The following is a 21,032-nucleotide window of genomic DNA, read 5'->3' as shown; positions in this document are numbered from 1 at the left end:
CTAATTTCTATTCAGACCTCCCATCAAAGATAGCAAATCTTTTAATTGATGCTGTAAACTTAAAATCAAATGGTGAACTCAAAACTTCTTGTTGACATTATGGCTTTTGAAACTCAGTCAAACAATCACAATAGCATATTCATGAACTTTCAGGGAAATGCCAACAAAGAGCTCTATTGAAATTGCAGCTGGATGTTGCATCTTTTCTAACTTATGCGTGTCAATCAAAGCAATTCTGACAACAGACTATTGCCCACTTCCCGGACTATAGTTAGATCGATCCCCTGACAGTGAACATACCAAGCTGAGGACTGGTCACGGTCATGTCCCTGTACATGTACAAACTGTGTCTGTGTTTGGCGATACAATTACTCCCTGACCAACAGTGACCCTACCGTGATTGGACTGAGGAGCAGTCCTGAACCAGCTTACAACATGGACATTTGTTTGAATAAACATGCAGTGTGTTTGCTGCATAGGCAGCTGCGACATGTTGTTCAGCATGATGTCCCCACCATCAGCCTTAACTAAAGGCCATCAGTACTGTCATATTGACAAGCAGCTTGCTCTGGTGTTTCTGCACAAATTAACTTGCCAATATGGCAGTACTGATACCCTTTAGTTAAGGCTGAAGCACTAATGCACTACCTGGCATTGTGTGGCAGACATGTCATAAATGCTGTGAGCGTGTAAGTAGGTGCTAGGTGAGCAAACACTGAGAGAGCAAATGAGCAGTCGTGTAATGAAGCCAATTTCACAACTTAAGTGCTTGTTCCCACATGCAAGGTGATATTGCTGCAGCCCTTCAATTCTAGTTGCCAGTGTACCTTGCAATGCAAGAATGTACTTCAGAACCAGCCTGCTAGTGTATCGGACTAGTGCCGTGATCATCATGAGGAGATAGCAGATTCAAATGTCAATTTATTTTTTATTATTTGAAAAATGTACTTTATTCATAAAATCATCTACAAATACATACAAATGCTGTAAATCAGTTCTGTACAGTCTTTGCTGAAAGAAACTAAAACATTGGAATTTTGACATTTCTTAGAGTTTCTCTGCAGTTGCAGCAAAAAAGGCATTTTCTACTTATGCAGGAAACTTTTTATGTTCCTTTGGAGGCATCAAAAGGGGGTTTGACAACTGAACAGATCCTCATTATACTTTGGAATGATTCTAGAAGGCGGTGTTTTCCCACTGCGCCTTGGCAGAGGCTGACCCAAGCTTTACTGTGTCCCTCAGCACATAGTCCTGGACCTTGGAATGTGATCATCTGCAGCACTCGGTCAAGGTGAACTGCTTACACTGGAAGCCCAACAAGTTTCAGGAAGAACAAACAGCATCTTTCACCAAGTTGATGGTCTTCCAGGAACAATCAATTTTGGTCTCCATGTGCATCCTGAGGAACAGCCCATAGTGTACATCACGGAGCTGCTTGGGACAAATCTCAACAAAAGCCACTACATCGCTCTTGCAGATTTTCTTTGCAAAGGCACATTGTTATGTTACAGTCTGTACGCTCTGCCGCAGTCACACACAAAGGTGGCCATCAGTTTGAGGGAGGAATTGGGTAGGTCCTCCCCTCACCTTATCTAAACTTTTGTACGTGGTGTCCCTGTGGACACTGTTCACCTTTGATCTCTAGATGAAGTGGAAGATGTCTTGGGTGACTGCAGTGCCACAGGCTCAATGGATAGGTCAGACCTGCGCCACATACAAAAACACAGACAGTACCTGGTACCTGATAACCATATTTTTACCCACAATGGAGAGAGAGCAGTATTCCGTTCTGCCCAGTTTCTGCCTCACCTTGGTGATAAGCTTCTCCCAAACTTTGGCACACATCCCGGCCCCTCTGAACCATACACCCAGTACCATCAGATAATCTGGCTTGATGGTGGAGGAGATAAAGGATTGGTCAGCCTGGTTCCCAAAGAACATGGCCTCACCCTTGCCTCAATTTACCTTGGCTCCTGAGGCCAGTTTGAACTGGTCACAGATGCTCATGAGTCTGCGCGCTGACAGCGAATATGGGCCAAAATCAGCAACATCATCCACGTGCAGGGAGGTTTTGACCTGCAGGCCTCCTCTCTGGGAATAGTCACGCCTCTCAGGCTCACATCCTTCCTGATGGACTTGATTCAGATGCCAATGTCTTGTACAAGGGATGCATGCACCTGGTGCCCATGGACCATACCCTGAGACACTGTTTGTTGCTGAGCAACATGGAGGCTCCTCACAACCAGTGGTGAACTGGCATTGACAGATATCTGTTCTTTACTCCCATTTCGATATTTCTTGATGTCTAGCTTGTACAGTGCATCTGATAAGAAAGTAAGCTGAATATTATGGAGATGAATTGCAGTGTTAATAAGGCATTAAAAACCAACAATCCCCCAAGTTGGAAATCCACCACTGACCACTCAGCAAAAGGATGCAAGATGAAGTAAGCTGTCCCCGTCTCGAGATAGTCCTCACCGTCTTGGTGTCCAATTCTGCACAAATCTCGCCACAAACCATGTCTCTCAGATCCCTCTAAGACTTCACCCAATGTCTCCTTTTTCCTTATAAAGTTGCGTAACATTAAAGTATTCCAAACAACAAATTGGATGGAAAAATTAATTTGATGCCTTTGCATACTCAGCTGGCATCAGTCATACACATGCCAATGAGAAACTCCATAAGTAATTGTGTAGATCCATAATAATTGTGCAGTTCAGAAATGATAAATTATGTGAAACTTGATAATGTATCTTAACAACCCACTGAGAAGCATCATACATTGAAATGCACATAATTGTGATCAATTAGTCCAAGTCAAAAAAGAAAAAAAAAATCAGTCTAGGAGATGAGCAGTTATGTATGTATATGCATTTATTTTTAAGTTGGGATACTTATCCAATTGTTTGATGAGAGATTAGTATTAGCCAGGATATAAAAGGTACAGTTATCCATGCATTGGATATTATATATTAAAAGCTTTTTACTCAAGTGCTCTGTGAGGCAGACAAAAGGACTCAGAATTCGGTAGGTGGTTCAACTCAATCTTATTTACAAAATATTCCTTATTAAAACACTGAGCATTTCCCAAATTCCCACAATAATTACTCTCTATCTAGCTCTATCCTTCCTCAGAAGGACATTACCCACAATGATCCATGTGATTGAGCTGATCCAGTGGAATCTCTTTCCTCTCTGACACAATGAAGATCTGTCCCCCTTGGTCTCTCCCCCTCAATCTCTCCAAGACACAAACACAGATACACAGATACAAGCACGCTGACACATGAACACAAACACAAGGACACAGACCTATGCACACAGGCACAAGCAGACATACAGACACATGCACAATGACGCATGAACACAGAAAAGAGTACATGGACACACAAACAATCATGAGCACACAGATATTCACATACAAACACATAGACATAAGCGTGCAAACATACATAGACACCTACACAGATGGAGACCTGTAAAAAGGTAATAATTTCTGGATTACTGCCTGAGCCATGAGCAAATTGGCACAGGGTCAACAAGATTAAAGAGGCCATGGTGTTGCTCAGTGACTTGTGTGGGAAAATTGAGCTCACGTTCACGGGACATTGGCACCAATACTGGGGAAGAAGGAAGCTGTTTTGATGGAATGTGCTCCATCTGAATCATGCTGGGACCAGACTCCTGGAGAATCTCATACCTTAGGGCTGTGGATAGAGCTTTAAACTAAATAGTGTGGGGTTTGGTGGGGGGTTGTGGTGGAGGTGTTTAGTTGCATGGAAAATTATGGAAAAATTTAGAGTGAAACAAGGTAAAAAAAGTTTGTAACGCAGATTGAAATTGGCAGGTACAATGTTGTGGGTATCACAAAGACATAGCTGCAAGGGGATCAGGGCTGGGAAATAAATAGCCAATTATACACATCCTATCAAAGGGATAGACACGTGGGTGGGGGGGGGCGCAGGGTTGTCTTATTAATAAGAAATTAAATTAAATCAATAGCAAAAACTGATGTAGAGTTGGAAGGCATAGAATCTGTGTGAGTGGAGTTGAGGAATTGCAAATGAAAAAAAGACTCTGATGGGAGTTATGTACAGGCCTTCTAGCAGTAGTCAGGATGTGGGGAAGAAAATAAATCAGGAGATAGAAAGGACATATGAGAAAGGCACTATTACAATAATCATGGGGGACTTCAATAGCAGGTGGACTGGGAAAATCAGGATGGTTGTGGATCCCAAGGAAAGGAATTCATTGAATGTCTACAAGATGGGTTTTCTTTTGGAGCAGATTGTGGTAGAGCCCACTGTGGAACAGGCAATTCTAGATTTGGTGATGTGTAAGGGGCAGACTTGATCAGGGAGTTGAAAGTGAAGGAACCGCTAGGGGCAGTGACCATAATATGATGGAATTCATCCTCCAATTTGAGAGGGAGAAGCTGGAATCAGATGTAACAGTAAGTAAAGGAAATGACAATTAAAGCAAAGGTAATGACAAAGACAAGAGGGAGGAGTTGGCCAGAGTTGATTGGAAAGAGAGCCTAACAAGGAAGATGGTGGAGCGGCAATGGCAGGGGTTTCTAGGTAGAATTTGGGAGACACAGTAGAAATTCATCCCAAGGAAGAAGAAACATACTAAGGGAGGATGAGGCAACTATGGCTGAAAAGGAAACAAGGGTAAATATAAAGGCAAAAGGAAAGGCATGCATTGCGGTGAAAATTAGTGTGAAGCCAGAGGATTGGGAAGTCTCTAAAAACCAGCAGAGAATAATTAAAACAAGCAAAATAGCAGGAGAAGATGAAATATAAGAGTAAGCTAGCTAGCTGGTAATATAAAAGAAGATTGCAAGAGTTTTTAAGATGTCTAAAAAGTAAGAGAGAGAGGTAATATTGGAATGCTGGAAAATAATGCTGAAGAAGTAGTAATAGGTAACAAAGAAATGCTAGTTGAACTGAATAGGTGCTTTGCAGCAGTTTTTGCAGTAGAAGACACCAGCAGCATACCTGAAGTTCAGGAGAATTGGGGGTAGGAGTGAGTGTAGTGGCCATCACTATGGAAGAGGTGCTGGAGAAGCTGAAAGGTCTGAAGGTGAATAAATTACCTGGATCAGATGGACTACACCCCAGACTTCTGAAGGAGATAATTGAGAAGATTGTAAAGGTATTGGTGGTGATCTTTCAGGAATCTCTGGAATAAAGGAGGGTCCCAGATTACTGTAAAATAGCTAATGTAAAATCCCTGATAAAAAGGGAGGGAAGACAGGAAACTATAGGCCAGTTAGTCTAACCTCAGTCATCAGTCAGATTTTGGAATTCATTGTTAAGGATGAGATTGCAAAGTACTTGGAAGTGCTTGGTAGAAGAGAGCTGAGTCAACATAGCTTCACCAAAGGGAAGTCTTGCCTGACAAATCTGTTAGGATACTTTGAGGAGATGATAGGCAAGTTAGACAAAGGAGAGCCAGTGAACGTGATCTATTTGGATTTCCAGATAGTCTTTGTCAAGATGCTGTACAAGAAGCTGCTAAACAAAATAAGAGTCCATGATGAGATAGTAAGAACTGCCGATGCTGGAGTCAGAGATTACACAGTGTGGAGCTGGATGAACACAGCAGGCCAGGCAGCATCAGAGGAGCAGGAAAGCTCCACATCAGACAAAGGTTCACCTGCACATCCACTAATGTGGTCTATTGCATCCGCTGCTCCCGATGTGGCCTCCTCTACATTGGTGAGACCAAACGGAGGTTCAGAAATTGCTTTGTAGAGCACCTGCACTCTGTTCGCGACGAACGACAACACCTCCCAATCGCAAACCATTTCAACTCCCCCTCCCACTCCCTGGGTGACATGTCCATCCTGGGCCTCCTCCAGTGTCACAATGATGCTACCTGGAAACTGGAGGAGCAGCACCTCATATTCCGCCTTGGGACCCTACAACCCATGGTCTCAATGTGGACTTTAATAGTTTCAAAATCTCCCCACCCCCGACATCATCCCATGACCAACCCTCCTTCTCATCCCCGCCTCTTTGACCTGTCCATCTTCTCTCCCACCTATTTGCTCCTCCCATCTCAGTGACCAATCCCCGCCACTGCCTACCTGCACTCACCTATCACCATCCCACCTACCTTCCCCAGCCCCACCCTCCTTCCTCTATTTATTTCTGAGCTCCCTTCCCCCTCCCCCAATTCTGAAGAAGGGTCCCGACCCGAAATGTTAGCTTCCCTGCTCCACTGATGCTGCCTGGCCTGCTGTGTGCCTCCAGCTCCACACTGTGTTATTTATAAGAGTCCATGATTTTAGGGGCAAGGTACTGGCATGGATCGAGGATTGGTTGACTGGCAGAAGGCAGAGGGTACAGATAATTGGTTAGGACTACAACTATTCACATTATACATTAACAAGCTGGGCGAAGGAACTGAGGCTATTGTTGCTATGTTTGCAGATGACAAAAAGATAGGTGGAGGGACAAGTGGAGTTGAAGACGTAGGGAAGCAGCAGAAGAACTTGGACAGGCTAGGGAAGTGGGCAAAGAAGTGGCAGACGGAATACAATGTGGCAGTCAGGAAGGCAATGCAATGTTAACATTAATTTTGAGAGGTCTAGAGTACAAGAGCAAGGATGTCCCACTGAGGCAATATAAGGCTCTGGTCAGACCGTATTTAGAATATTGTGAGCTGTTTTAGGTTTCAAGGGTTGCAGGGAGAAAGCAGAGGAATAGAATTGAGAAATGTATCAGCCATGATTGAATGGCAGAGCAGACTCAATGAACTGAATGGTCTAATTCTGCTCCTATGCCTTTTGCACGCATACCCACGTACACAGTGACACAGGCATGCACATACTTCCCCAACTGTGACCTTCCAGTGCTGATGCTCCCACCCAGGAAATAACCAGTTAATTAATTTGGTTGACTGCCATCTTGGAAACAGAAAAAAAATTATAAACGAAGACCTGCCATTAAATTTGACAGGACTTTTCATTACCCTCAGTTTCAGATGACTCAGTCCCTAACCCTCAAATTACCCTCTTCCCTCCCTTCTTATAAACATGTACCATTCCATGATTTAAAATAAGACTGAACACCTTGATGACTGTGCTTCTTTCAACACTAGAATATGGACAAACACATCCAGTTCCAACCTGGTGGATCAAATATATTTACATGAAGAACACCAACCTGGCACTGAAAGGATTCAGGAATCTATGCACAGTATCTCATGCTATCTGTCAGAGAAGAAGCCAAAGATTTATTCCCCATTAGCAGTGGTTGTAGAAAACACATTCTGACATTGATAGGAAGTCACACCAAGTGAACACATCTCCAAATCTTTGGCTCCATCAAAACCTTTTCTTTAAAAGATGTACACACTGCTAGATTACATGTGCAGAAAGTGCCAACCAGTTTTTTCTTAAAAGCAAAGTAATTTCTAACCTAAAAACTGTTGACATTTTCAAATAAGTGTTTGGCATTTTTCTAACCTTTCCTTTCTGCTTCATATTACAGTTTAATTTGTGGCTCTTGGTCTCTCATAAATGTCAAACCAGTCGGGTAAATGTACTTGGAATCTTTGCAGCTCTAACTTTAAACAGTAGCTGCAGATTATGTGTTTGCTTTTTTGGGAATTAAATTGACCTTTACAATAGGTGTTGTAGCTAGATGATGTGGAACTTGACTGAATCAGACAGGTACAGGATTTAAGCCATTTTTCTCATAATTAGCCTGTTAAGAAATTAATGTTAATACTTGTGGTAGGTGTATCTTATATAGTTTTGAGTTGAGATGACCTGGCAGGCTTCTTGAAAGAGATAACAAGGTGTAGAGCTGGATGAACACAGCAGGCCAAGCAGCATCAGAGGAGCAGGAAGGCTGACATTTCGGGCCTAGACCCTTCTTCAGAAGATTCAGGGATATTTCAGTCAGCCACAGAGGATCTCTATAATATCAACTACTCTGCAATTCTTGGTTTCTTAACTCATTTTAACTTAGACCTGGGGAATTCATCCAATTTGATTTCTGAAAATCTTTATGGACATACCTTTGTAATGAAGGAGCAGGATAGAGACAGCATTTAAACAGAATGTGCCATACCAGATAATACTATCCATAGAAGAATATACAGAGATGCAAGTCCTACGCAAGTAAGCAAAGAGCATTTATCAAAGAGGCACTTGAGAGGTTCTGCCAAGCAGTGAATATTGACTTCTAGCTAGTTATCTGTCTGCATTGTTATCACCACAGCTATAAAGATAACGATTATACTCCACTTTAATGGCACTGGGATATTTCAGTCAGCCACAGAGGATCTCTGTAATATCAGCTAGTCTGCAATTGTTGGTTTCTTAATTCATTTTAACCTGGACCTGAGGAATTCATCCAATTTGATTTCAAAACAAAGCAGTAATGAAATAGAACCGTCCAGTTCACAGAATTACAGATTGTTACAGCACAGAAGGACACTATTCAGCCCATCTTGCCTGTGGCAGGTCTCCAAATAAACATCTCGCGTCATGCCATTTCTGCTGTTTTCTATTTGAAACACGACACATTTTTCATTTTCAAATAACCATTTCCAATGCCTCTATTGAACCTGCCTCCACCACACTCTCAAGCAGTAAATCCTACACCCTGACTACTCTCTGTGTGGAAAACTTCATTCTCCTGTCAGTTTTGTTTCTTTTATCAATTATTTTCAATCTGTACCCTCTCATTCTCAATTCGTTCATGATCGGGAATATTTTCTGTCTACTTACTTTGTGCAGGCTCCTGCTGATTTTGAACAATTAATGGAATCTCCTCCCAGCCTTCTCTGCTCCAAGGAAAATAATCCCAACTTCTCCAATTTCTCTTCATAACTAAATTGATCATCCCTGCAATCCTTCTATTAAATCAGTGTCTCATATAAGTCGAACATAATCTCCTTACTCTTATACTCAATTCTCCTATTAATAACCTTAGAATACAGTATGGCTTACTACCTGCTCTGTCAACCTATCCTGACCCCTTCAATGACTTAGGCATGTACACACTCAGGTCCCTCTGCTTCTGCATCCCATTTAGTTTTGTGGATTATTTCATTTATATTTTCTTCCCATGTTCTTCCAACCAAAATGTATCACCTAATGCTTCTCCATGTGAATTCTATGGAGATCTAGCCATTCAATGTTTGGAATGTAATGGATGGCACCCACGATGCTCCCTAAGTTTCCACAGATCATCCCTTCCACTTTATCAACCAGGAAAGGCTTCCACACCCTGACTGTATTTAATGCATGACGACATGGAAACCACATAATATATTAACAGCTGGATATTTTCATAGTGCATTCATCTTTAAAAATATGCCCCTCCCCAACCTCTTTAAGAAATAAATTGGTGAAGAGGATTGTTCGTAACTAAGTAGACCCTTACTAGCATGGGTAATGACCCCAACTGCAAGTGGTCCAGATAACAGTAGATGAGTGTTACAATGTGACATAAGCCTTTGAGGTATTGTTATTAAAAAGACCTTCAGAATTTAAAAGAATGCTTCCACTGTCTTGACAAGTTAACTGGAACACTGCAACACAATCTCATTTATTTTCCATGTATTTTTGCCTGTTGCACTCCACAGATTTGCTCCATAAATGCCTAGGGAGGGACAACTCTAAAGGCAGAACTGCTTGGATGAAAGCAAATGATGGTTGACACTATGAACTCCCTGATGACTGCTGCTGGGAGAAGGCAACTAGTCCCTGAAGTGTTTGCTTTGATTAAATTCAATGTGCTTTTATTAGCAAACTGCTGAGTTCTTCTCTCTCCAACTCAAGAAATAGTCCTTCAATCCAGTACCCATCCTACACCATAACAATACATCAAATCTCTTTTCCCGTACACCAACAGTGTCGTAAGAACCACATAATTTAATAAAGCAGTGCCAATAAGTTGTATCCTATTGGCAAAGGTTCTAACTTTTGTGAAATTTTGTCCAAAAAGGAGTCCTTCAGCCTTTTACCCAGGAATACATCCCTTGTGTGACAAACAACAGGCAAGGAACCAACTCAGAAATTGATTAAACAAACGCTTCTTTAGATAACCCTTTAAGTACCAATACCGAATATAAAACTTACATTCCACTACCTCGACAAGTTACTGGGACACTGCAGCACAATCTAGTTTATTTTCCATGTGATTTTGCCTGTTGCACTCCACATTCTACCATTCTAAAGGAGGATCATTAGACCCAACGTGTTAACTCTGATTTCTGTCCACAGACTCTGCCAGACCTGCTGAGATTTTGCAGCAATTTCTGTTTTTGTTTCTGACTTCCAGTATCCACAGTTCTTTCATAAAACACACATTCATTGCACATTTTTATATATAGAATCCCTACAATGTGGAAACAGGCCCTTCAACCCAACAAGTCCACACTGACCCTCAGAGCATCCCACCCAGACCTATCTCCCTATAACCCACCTAATCTACACATCTCTGAACACTACAGACAATTTAGTGTAGCCAATCCACCTAGCCTGAACATCTTTGTGACTGTGGGAGGAAACCCAGGGAGAATGTGCAGACTCCACATAGACAGTTGCCTGAGGGTGGAATCGAAACCAGGTCCCTGGCACTGTGAGGCAGTAGCACTAACCACTGAGCCACTGTGTCACCCAGTTCATTTAACTTCACTTTATCTCAGGTTTAACTGAATTCACATTTAACCCTAACCCTAACTTTAACTCCATTTGCTGGACTTCAAACAGTTATTATCCCAAATTAGGTGAAATGGTCAACTTTGTTCTCAATGTAGATCTTGTCTCGTAATTGTCTTCTCTGAAGATCACTTCAGGGCATGTACTTTTCATGTGTTGTTCTGGAAGGCTTCTCCTGAGAATCCTTTGTTCTACTATCTTTTATCACAATAATATATGCTCATCCTCCCAGAAATTCCTCTGGCACTCAGCCAAAGAATTGACCAAACCCCTGATCCCATTATTCTGTACAAGCCAATGGAGTTTTATTGGTTCAAAAAAAACTCTCAAATGTTAAATAGCCACATTCCATGTTCCATATAAGGTAATAGGTGCCAGTCTAGCAGGGTGACTGCCATGACACTTGCCTTATTTGGTCAATACAGGAAATTGCAGGTCACAGCTTACAAATCAGCTCACAACATGTCCTAGTTTGCAGTTTTAACCAAAGTCAGAGTTTAAACTAGCTTGACCCAAATGCATAGCATGCTTGATTGTAACATTTAACCATATCTGCTGCTGGCCACATGACCACGGAATAAAACAGTGAACCATTCTTGCCTATGTTCGTTTCTGCTGGGGGTCTTGGGTAAATTCACAGCCATCGATCCACCTTGCTGGTATCATAAAGCTACTGATACCAGGTGGAGAAAGATGCCCATTTGGATTCTTCAACAGAAGACGGCACAATCTTGCTGAACAATAGATTTGTTATATATTATTTAGTAGCAAGGTATATTACACCTGAGATACATGCCTGTATTCTGACAATCGTTGATTACATGGATTATTGTTTGTGGAGGAGAGAGCTTTTCTTTTTGGGGATATCATTTTCTGCAGCCAGGTTGTGTAAATCGGAAGGAGACCATGGAACAAGTGTGGCATGGCAGGTGACTGGGAACAGGTGATTTCAGATGTGGTGGTCCTATCTTGATAAAATAGACAAAGAGGATTGTGTATGTAAACAGTTACCATGTTGTGAAAGGGGTATAACTTAAACACTTGGATTAGCATCTTCCCTAGAGTGCAATTTGAAAGGATATTTGCTTTAACTGTTTGTTTTGGAGAATGAAGTGTGGTGATGCCTTTAAATCGGAAGCCAAGAAAGGAAATGTGTTACTTTAACTGACCTAATCAAGTTGATGAATGTCTTGCAGCCATGGTCTACAGTCATGGGGTTCAGAGCGTATGCATGTATGCCAGAGACACCTTTTTCTGCATAGTAGCATAAATGTCACTTGCAGGTTTTATGGCAAGGGCACGCAGGACTTTGTCTCTCCAAACTTCAGTTTGACCCAGGAATGTTTGTAGATCTATCTGTGAAAATGAAAGCTGAACCAAGCTTGGTTACATCATTCCTATTTGTAATGATATAGAAACATTATATTGAATACTTAGCAATAGCTTATAGCCCTGTTCTGTAGAGTGCTAGAGATGAACAGATAGTTGCTGCATTCCCCTGACAATAGCTCATTGAAATAAGTATTCTACTTTTTATTCTGTATATTCTTTAATTATCAGGAGACCTGTGAATCTTCACTGGATTGCATCTTGGACAAAATGAGAATGTATAAAGACATAAATAGCACCAGATCCAATTTAACGATAGACTTTGCACCCATTTCCTCTGTACGGAAACCCAGCTTTGGTCTAGTGATTGATGGAAAGACTTTGAATGTGATCTTCCATGGAAACCTACAGAAGAAGTTCCTGGATCTAGTAAAGTGTTGCCAATCTGTGTTGTGTTGTCGTTCCACTCCTCTCCAGAAAAGCATGATGGTCAAGCTAGTCCGAGATCACCTAGATGTCATGACGTTAGCGATAGGTATGTGTCATTTTACTGTTCATCCTTAAATAGATGGTAAAAAAAAGAGTTCACTTTTAATTGGTTATTTGAGATTGATGCTTTCCTTAATGCAATTAGGTCTGATTGTTCTGTTTCCCTAATTGCTCCCATCCCTTCACCTTCTCGTTTTGGGAATAAAATTAGCCCCACTGCACATTGGGAATTATGTGAATTCCTGCATGTTTTAGTTTTTCATACGTGACCAATCTAACCAAAACTAGCAAATAAATATCCTTTGGATAGTGTAGAATCTATATACATTGGGTTTTTGGATTTTGAACTAAGATGATCAGTATAGTATCTAAGTCAAACGACAAAATAAACCATCATTAGCATGAAGTCTGTGAAATTGTCAATGATTATGCCTTATGCATTTCTTACATTTACAAATCTTTCCTTGTTCATTGAAATGATTAAATTCTGAATGTTTTCAAATCTTAAACAAAATCATGTCACGAACAAAAATTCCTGGAGAAATTCAGCAGGTCTGGCAGCATCTGTGGAGAGAGAACAGAGGTAATGTTTTGAGTTCAGTGATCAGTCTTCAGAACCATCCTGAAGCAGGGGCAGCATGGTGGCACAATGATTAGCACTGCTGCTTCACAGTGCTAGGGACCTGGGTTTAATTCCAGTGGCATTTGTACATTTTTTTCTCTCTCTCTCTATCTATCTGTGAAGGGTTTTGTCAGGTACTCTAGTCTCTTCCCACAGTCCAAAGATGTGTACGATGGGTGAATTGGCCATCCTAAAAATTACTCTATAGTATCCAGGGATGTGCAGGCTATGTGGATTAACCATGATGAATGTGTAATTACAGAGATGGGGTGGGTCTGGGCCAGATGTTGTCCAGAGGGTCAGTGCAGACTCAATGGGTTAAATGCCCTCTATCTGCACTGTAGGCAATCTTTGATTTGAAGCACTAACTTTGTTTTCTCTCCATAGATGCTGTCAGACCTGCTGAGTTTCTCTAGTAATTTCTGTTTTAATTTTTTCCAGATCTCCAGCAACCACAGTTCTTTGTTTTAATAAAATCATGTAGTCAGATTACTTAACAATGAATTACACTCAACACTGCAATTAATTGATTAAAAACCATGAGATATAAGCACATGATTTTAGTTGAATGAGCCATTCCACAATGCAATATTAGCATAAAATATTCTCAAACTGCTGTTGAATAAACTTTTACCAATTCAGCCCTAGATCCTGTTGTAGCCCTATCAAGAGAACATCCTTAGTGCCTTAGATAACAAGGTGTAGAGCTGGATGAACACAGCAGGCCAAGCAGCATCAGAGGAGCAGGAAGGCTGACGTTTCGGGCCTAGACCCTTCTTCAGAAATCTGCTGCTGCTTGGCCTGCTGTGTTCACCCAGCTCTACACCTTGTTATCTCAGATTCTCCAGCATCTGTAGTTCCTACTATCTCTGAAACATCCTTAGTGCCTTGGTATCTTTTGCGTTCACACACCAGTAATCATCTGGCCTCTGAGTAAGACTGTCATTTGGTGGTGAATTGGATGTAGTTTTGTCTCCTGGACCAAAGTCCAGATGAAGCTAATTAATATGGCTCCAGCTAACAGACAATGGTGAATTTAAGTCCTGATTAGAAGCTGGAGTCTAAACCTGTGCATTTCTCAATGTTTACAGATGTTAAAGCCATGAAAATTCAACCCAACTTTCCATATATTTCTCAGTGAGAGCATGGGCAAGTGGCTTGTTCCTGGCTATCTTTATTACCTCATGCTAATCAATGTGAAAAACATTTATAAAATATCTGTTTTACCTCTTGCACCTAAATACCATTATTAAAGTGAAGATCAGAATTAGCTGTGTGGGAAGTCAATCCTAACTCAAATTTATTCGTGTAATTTTGGGAAATTCTGTTCTGTATCACGGTGAACAATTTTAGTATAGTTTTAAATTATGTTACCCAACAAAAACTGTATGCAGAGCACTATCTCTGAACTTGTGCACATTTTGTTCTTTGCTGTTATTGGAAGTACTGAAAATGCAGGGCAAAAGAATACCTCATTCATGATCAATCTGTGCATATCTGATAAAATCTGAAGCAATATATTTTATCTTCCAGGTGATGGGGCCAATGATGTCAGCATGATCCAAGCTGCTGATGTGGGCATTGGAATCTTTGGTCAAGAAGGAATGCAGGTACAGTATTCCCTAAAGTTCCTACACTAATCAAATCAAGAATGGATACTGCTGAAAAGCTGGTTGGTGCAGTGGTTTAGCGCCCTTCCAGCTCCATAACGTGGTATGAAATACTCCCCAAATTAAAATGTATATTCACGATGAGTTGCTTTGCTTTAACAGTACGTTACAATACTGTGCGCAGATCCAAGTCATTTAATTAGAAGGGTTTAGATACACTGGAGAAGGTGAAACAGGATTTATGTAGATGATTGTTAGCTATGCAGTCATACCTATAAGGAAAGAATGAACAATTTTTTTCTCTTTTTTTGAAAAGAGAAGGCTGAGGGAGGACTGAAAAGAGGATTTTAATATTACGAAAAGTTTTCACAGGGTAGACACAGATAGAAGATTTCCACTCGTGAAGAACAAAACTAGAGGTGATCAACATAAGGTAGGCATCAAGAAATCAAATAAGAAATGATGAGAATGTGAAACTCATGACCACAAGGAGTGGAGCAAACAATGCATTTACAGGGCAGTTAGATGTGAAGAAAAAGTGAACAAAAAGGGATTTTTATAGAGTTCAGTGAGGAAGGACGGGAGAAGGAGTGGAGCATAAACTCGTTTGGACATGACTGCGTTGAATTACATACCTCTGCTGTGTATGCTTTGCAATTTTGTATGGAAACTAACAGATTCTGACTTTACACTTGTGATCTGTATTGATAGGCTGTGATGGCCAGTGATTTTTCAATCTCTCACTTCAAACATCTAAAAAAGCTGCTGCTGGTACATGGTCACTGGTGCTACACTCGATTGTCCAATATGACCGTTTACTTCTTTTACAAGAATGTGGTAAGTGGATAAGGTTAACTTTTTGTCATATTCTTGCCAAGCTTACCAGGCTGGAGTCCATCAGGAGCCTTTTGCATTTTGTACTTGCACTTATTTGGCTGTTGATATTGTTCAGCTAAACATTAAACTCATGACAGTTCTAGCAGGGTCAACCACAAACATTAAGATATATAAATGTATCAGACCTTCTATTATCAGTTTTAAATAAACCGAAAAGCTGACAGAATTTCAAAACTGCCCTCAGGCAGCAGAAGTAAATACACGAAGCAAATAGCACTAAGAGGGCAGTGAAGCACTGGGCATTAACGCTGTTTACACAATTGTTTCAGTATATCTAAACACTCTTTCATAAAATTGTGGCCTCTCAATCAGTTTTATAGCAGTTATGAAAACTTCAGGAAATTTTGCATGCCGTCATTTTATATTTCAGCATCATGCAAAAAAAAAATCAGCTGAGTGCATACTCTGCAGCTGCCTTAAACATTTTCCCATGAAGGCCTCTTGATAGACAACATTGAATAGGCATATGCAGAATTTTGGTAAGCAACAATCCAAGACAACTCTGAGGAAAGTTAGAATGAGAAAGCAGGAAATGTTGGAACAATTAAAAAAGAACATTGTAATGGTGTTAGCAGTTGAAATGGTAGAGTGATGCAAACAGTGCGTTGAAATTGGATTGAAGTGAAACTGTTCAAACAGAGTGATGAGGACTTTGCCTTGCATCTACCTCACTACATAAATTATTGAAGCCCTTAATACTGAAATTCAATATAATCAAACTGGCAATATTTTAATTTCAAGCATCATTATCTGTCACTGGGTATTAACATGTTAACTTTTTACTTCCTCAGTTTCCCATAAAATTATATTTTAAAACTCTAGTAGTTTTGTATCATCTTCTCCAAGTGATGATTATGTTCTGATTTTGCTTTCCATTTTTTCATTCCCCTAGATCTATGTGAATCTCTTATTCTGGTACCAGTTTTTCTGTGGATTTAGTGGGACAACAATGATTGACTATTGGTTGATGATATTTTTCAATCTATTCTTCACGTCCCTTCCTCCATTACTGTTTGGAATATTGGATAAAGATATTTCTGCAGAACTGCTTTTGGAGCTCCCCAAACTGTATAAAAGTGGTCAGCAGTCTGTGGTAAAGTTAACTTACAATATTATTGCCTACTGTATGAGTAAATATATGTAAGGCCCCTGCTAAAATCCATTTAAGTGGGTTTGAGTCCTGAATATTATTTAATAATTTTTCAATTGTAAAAGAATAAAAAAAAGGTAGAATTGTAGACTTAATTTACCTAACTATTGACACATTTTACTGTCATAGTTTCTCAATAAAAAGGTCTAGAGCTATTTTGGGCCCATGATCAAAGTCAAAGCTTAACATGCATGCACCTGTATGAAGTTTTGGAGAAGGAAGCCAAGATTTTGCATGGATTCTGATTCAGTTTTAACTCCAGACTTATTATACACGGGTGAGTTTTAGGGTGAATTAGGATTTCTCAATTGTTCCAGAAATTAGTCCTGGGTTATTTTTCAGAGGTGCATTGGGCTACATGAATCATTTTTCTGTGTACTATTTTGGCTAAGATGTTGTGTTAAAGTACAATCAACTAATGTTGGGGGAATGTAAATGTGTTAGAGAATATCAATGTTTAAAAAGAACATTTAATTGTTGACGATTAACAAACGTGATGGAGTAAAGCCATAAGAATTTGTGGTTTTGAATGAAATAAGCTTTACTACACAAAGCTATAAACATAGAACAATTTACTATATATATGTGTATGAAACGTACTCCAAAATCTAGAATCAACATGAGATAATTACAGATTAACAGACAAACAGTGCCAAACACCACACAAAGCACATCAAATGGCAGTTACAGTCAAGACAATCCCAGTGATTATTTTGCAATTTAAAAAGACATTAGTGATGCTTATTAAAACACATCTTCACAGGGGATTTTAATTCCTTATTTTCAAAGATCTGTCCTTTATAACCCCTCAAAGCTGCTTCAATCGAGACTGTTTAAACATTACTCATTGATCCTGGTAAATCAATCCCTACTTATGAGACTAAGTCCCCTATTCTTGAGAATGCTCACAATGTTTATTAAAGACACAATTTCAGCTTCTTTCACAGATGGCTAGTCATACTAAGCTGGCACAGCTTCTCAGTTTTTCCAAACTTCAGTCTTTCAAGCTGCACCAAGCAATAACTGCTCATAGCTTTCCTTAAGCCCCAGTGTGCTCCTGAAACTTCAGTCAGCCTCCAGTTCTTCAGAGCTAACAGCAACACGTTGCTGCATGGAGCCACCTCCTTTGGTTGCCCCTTTCTCCCACTGATTAAAACTGACTGGCCCTTGATTTGATCTGTTTACCTTGTCAAAATACTCCAGTACCCTGCCCTTGTTTCTAGGCAGGATCAAATGTAACAGTTATTGCAATACACTGTCTCCTGGCTGTTACAATCTGTAGCTGATGACTTTCCAAAATCTGCTAACTTCAAAACACACAGAAAAACAAAGTTAATTTCATCTCAAATATATCTTCTGTCCAGGTCTCTAATCTCTGTATTTTTGGGATTAACATGATCGATGCCTTTTATCAAAGTCTTGTCTGCTTCTTCATTCCATACTTTGTAAGTACTGGGGCAATACTACTCATTGCTAACTTTAATCAGGTTTACATTTTACCTTCTCTGTAAACTTATTTAAGCATTAATTGCATTTTGGTACAACAAACAGGGTTAGAACTCAAACAATTAATAGTAGGGCCTTGGGTAGTGTTGTAGAGCAGAGGGACCTAGGGGTTCAGGTGCATAATTCCTTGAAGTTTGCATCACATATAGACAGGCTGATTAAAAAGGCATTTGGCACACTTGCCTTCATTGCTCAAAGCCTTGAGTATAGGAGTTGGGAATTCATGTGGATATTGTACAGGACACTGTTGAGGCCTCTTCTGGAGTACTATGTCCAGTTCTGGTCACCCAGTTATAGGAAGGACGTTATTAAGTTGGAGAGGGTTCAGAAGAGATTTAGCAGGGTATTACCACATATGGAAGGTTTGAGTTATAAAGAAAAGCTGGAGAGGGTTAATTATTGTTGTCTAGCATGAGTGATTTCAAGACTAGGGAGCCCATTTTTAAGGTGAGAGGAGAGAAATTTAAAAAAGATATGGATGCAAATTTTGTACCCTGAGGGTGGTTCACATGTGGCATGAACTTCCTGAAGAAGTGTGGATGTGGGCACAATTACAACATTTAAAGACATTTGGATAAGTACATGAATAGGAAAGGTTTGGTGGGATATGGCCAATAACTGGCAAATGGGACTAGTTTAGTTTGGGATTATGTTCAACATGGACTGGTTGGACCGAAGTGTGTGTTTCCGTGCTCTATAACTCTATGACTCTATTAATCTTTTCTTTTAAGGCTTATCGAGATTCAAATATTGATGTCTTTTCATTTGGAATACCCATGAACACCCTGTCCATCTTTACAATCCTAGCACATCTGGCAATTGAAACCAAAACATGGGTAAGTACAGATCTCAGAAATACATACTATAGAGTCCTTAGATTAGTGGAAAATTGCAGTGCAGTATTTTCCACTAAAATCCTTGCTATAAAAGAAGCAAACAACATTGTCATATTAGCACAGAACATTAATGTGAAACTACTTTTACTGTCATAATGTGTAAACAGATTTTAATTCCAGGCTTTAGTTTTGAGAAATAATTACAATTAATGAAGATGAACAGAGTGAAATTAAATTATAAAAAACTAGCAAAAAGGCAAAATTAGTTTTATTTTCTATTGAACCACTGTACCTTGTTGATCACTAAATAAGTAAAGTGGAGTGACTATCTTCCTGAGTGGAAACAGAGCACTGAAAAGTACATTGCACCTGTCCAGGCCCAGGTATGAAAGTTTTTCTTGTCCTGGTTCAAAGACATGGCAGACTAACCCATCTGACACAGACTGAACGATGGCTGGGTCATATACTTAAAAACAGCGAGTCAATGCATGTCAGGTCACTATGATCACAGCCTGTTGGCTTTCATTGGAAACCAATGCCCATTGTATCCTATTTCAATACGTTGAATTTCACCCATTCATCTTGGAGGGATTTGAACAATCGAAAGAGAATAATTATCCAGATAATTTGGGGTTGAAACTCATGAACCTTTTGATTGACAAGGGATCAGGAATCATAACATATTACCTCTGTCCTTCTTTGAAAAGTCTTAGAAATTCTAAGACAACAGCACAGAAATTCAGTGAAGTTAGCCTCAACCTAATTTTTCTGACCTTTGTGACTGATGATATAGGCACTTCCCAAGCACAAAGGTCAGGAAAATCAATGACTGTATCCAATCCTTTAGATTAATTTACCTCTTATATCTTTAACCTTTTTCTGACAGACCTGGCTGCATTGGGGTTCAATAATTGGGAGCATAGCATTCTACTTTTTTGTTACAATGGTGTACAGTGCCAACTGTGTGACCTGCAACCCTCCATCAAATCCCTACTGGATAATGCAACATCAGATGACCGATCCACTCTTTTACCTCATCTGTCTCATCACACCAGTTCTAGCCCTGCTACCAAGGTAATCTACTTTTACGTTCACAACGACTGGGGACATTATCAGGGGATGAATAAACAGGAGAGGAATGTTCAAAATCTGATAAGAAGTTTCTAACCTAACTACTTTACATCTCCAATATTGAATAGGGACAGAGCTTTGTAACACTGAATGCCATGGAACGTTTTTTTAAAACGGATTCTCTTCTGGGAAACTGGCCTGAATGACAGACTTGGTTGACTATCAGACAAGGAAATTCTCCAAAAAAGAGAATCAGGATAATTGTATTTCATGTGGAGTAAATCATAACATGTTGGGGATTGATGAGGAGGGGATTTGGAGGATTCATGGTTAGAGGTGAGACTGTTGTTGAAGGTGATTTTAGCAAAGTCAGAGGTTACGAGGGGAGATGCAGTGGGGGAGAGACTCAAGAGTTTGCCTTAATGGTGAGATTGTAGACTGAAGATGTGAAGGATCAGGTAGAGCTGGAAGTTGTGGGGGATTCAGAGGAGATGTGAGCTGTAGTGATCACAGTACGGGCTAGTAATCATAGGGACACAGTGAGACTGTCTTGGAGAGATTGTAGAACTGGGCAATGTTTGCAGGCTAGGTATAGAGCTGGATGAACACAGCAGGCCAGGCAGCATCAGAGAAGCAGGAAAGCTGACATTTCGGGCCTAGACCCTTCATCAGAAATGGGGGAGGGAAAGGGGGTTCTGAAATAAGTAGGGAGAGATGGGGAGGCGGATAGAAGATGGATAGAGGAGAAGACAGGGAGAGAGGAGACAGACAGGTCAAAGAGGCGGGGATGGAGCCAGTAAAGGTGAGTGTAGGTGGGGAGTTAGGGAGGGGATAG

The 21,032-nt window shown here is 40.3% G+C and overlaps 1 protein-coding gene across 1 annotated transcript in view; it reads left to right on the top strand.

Moving 5' to 3' along the window:
• atp10b (ATPase phospholipid transporting 10B) overlaps nt 1-21,032 on the top strand; it is a 268,085-nt gene that overhangs the window by 245,649 nt on the left and 1,404 nt on the right. Inside the window, exons 17-23 of the mRNA XM_048604042.1 lie at nt 12,248-12,551; nt 14,661-14,737; nt 15,449-15,574; nt 16,527-16,727; nt 18,149-18,229; nt 19,022-19,126; nt 20,013-20,200. Of these exons, the coding sequence (XP_048459999.1) occupies nt 12,248-12,551; nt 14,661-14,737; nt 15,449-15,574; nt 16,527-16,727; nt 18,149-18,229; nt 19,022-19,126; nt 20,013-20,200 (1,082 nt within the window). The remainder of the gene's footprint in view (nt 1-12,247; nt 12,552-14,660; nt 14,738-15,448; nt 15,575-16,526; nt 16,728-18,148; nt 18,230-19,021; nt 19,127-20,012; nt 20,201-21,032) is intronic.

The sequence above is a fragment of the Rhincodon typus genome, chromosome 12 (assembly GCF_021869965.1).
Source record: "Rhincodon typus isolate 14 chromosome 12, sRhiTyp1.1, whole genome shotgun sequence".
Classification (NCBI taxonomy): domain Eukaryota; kingdom Metazoa; phylum Chordata; class Chondrichthyes; order Orectolobiformes; family Rhincodontidae; genus Rhincodon; species Rhincodon typus.
This window is presented reverse-complemented; position numbering and strand designations above follow the sequence as displayed.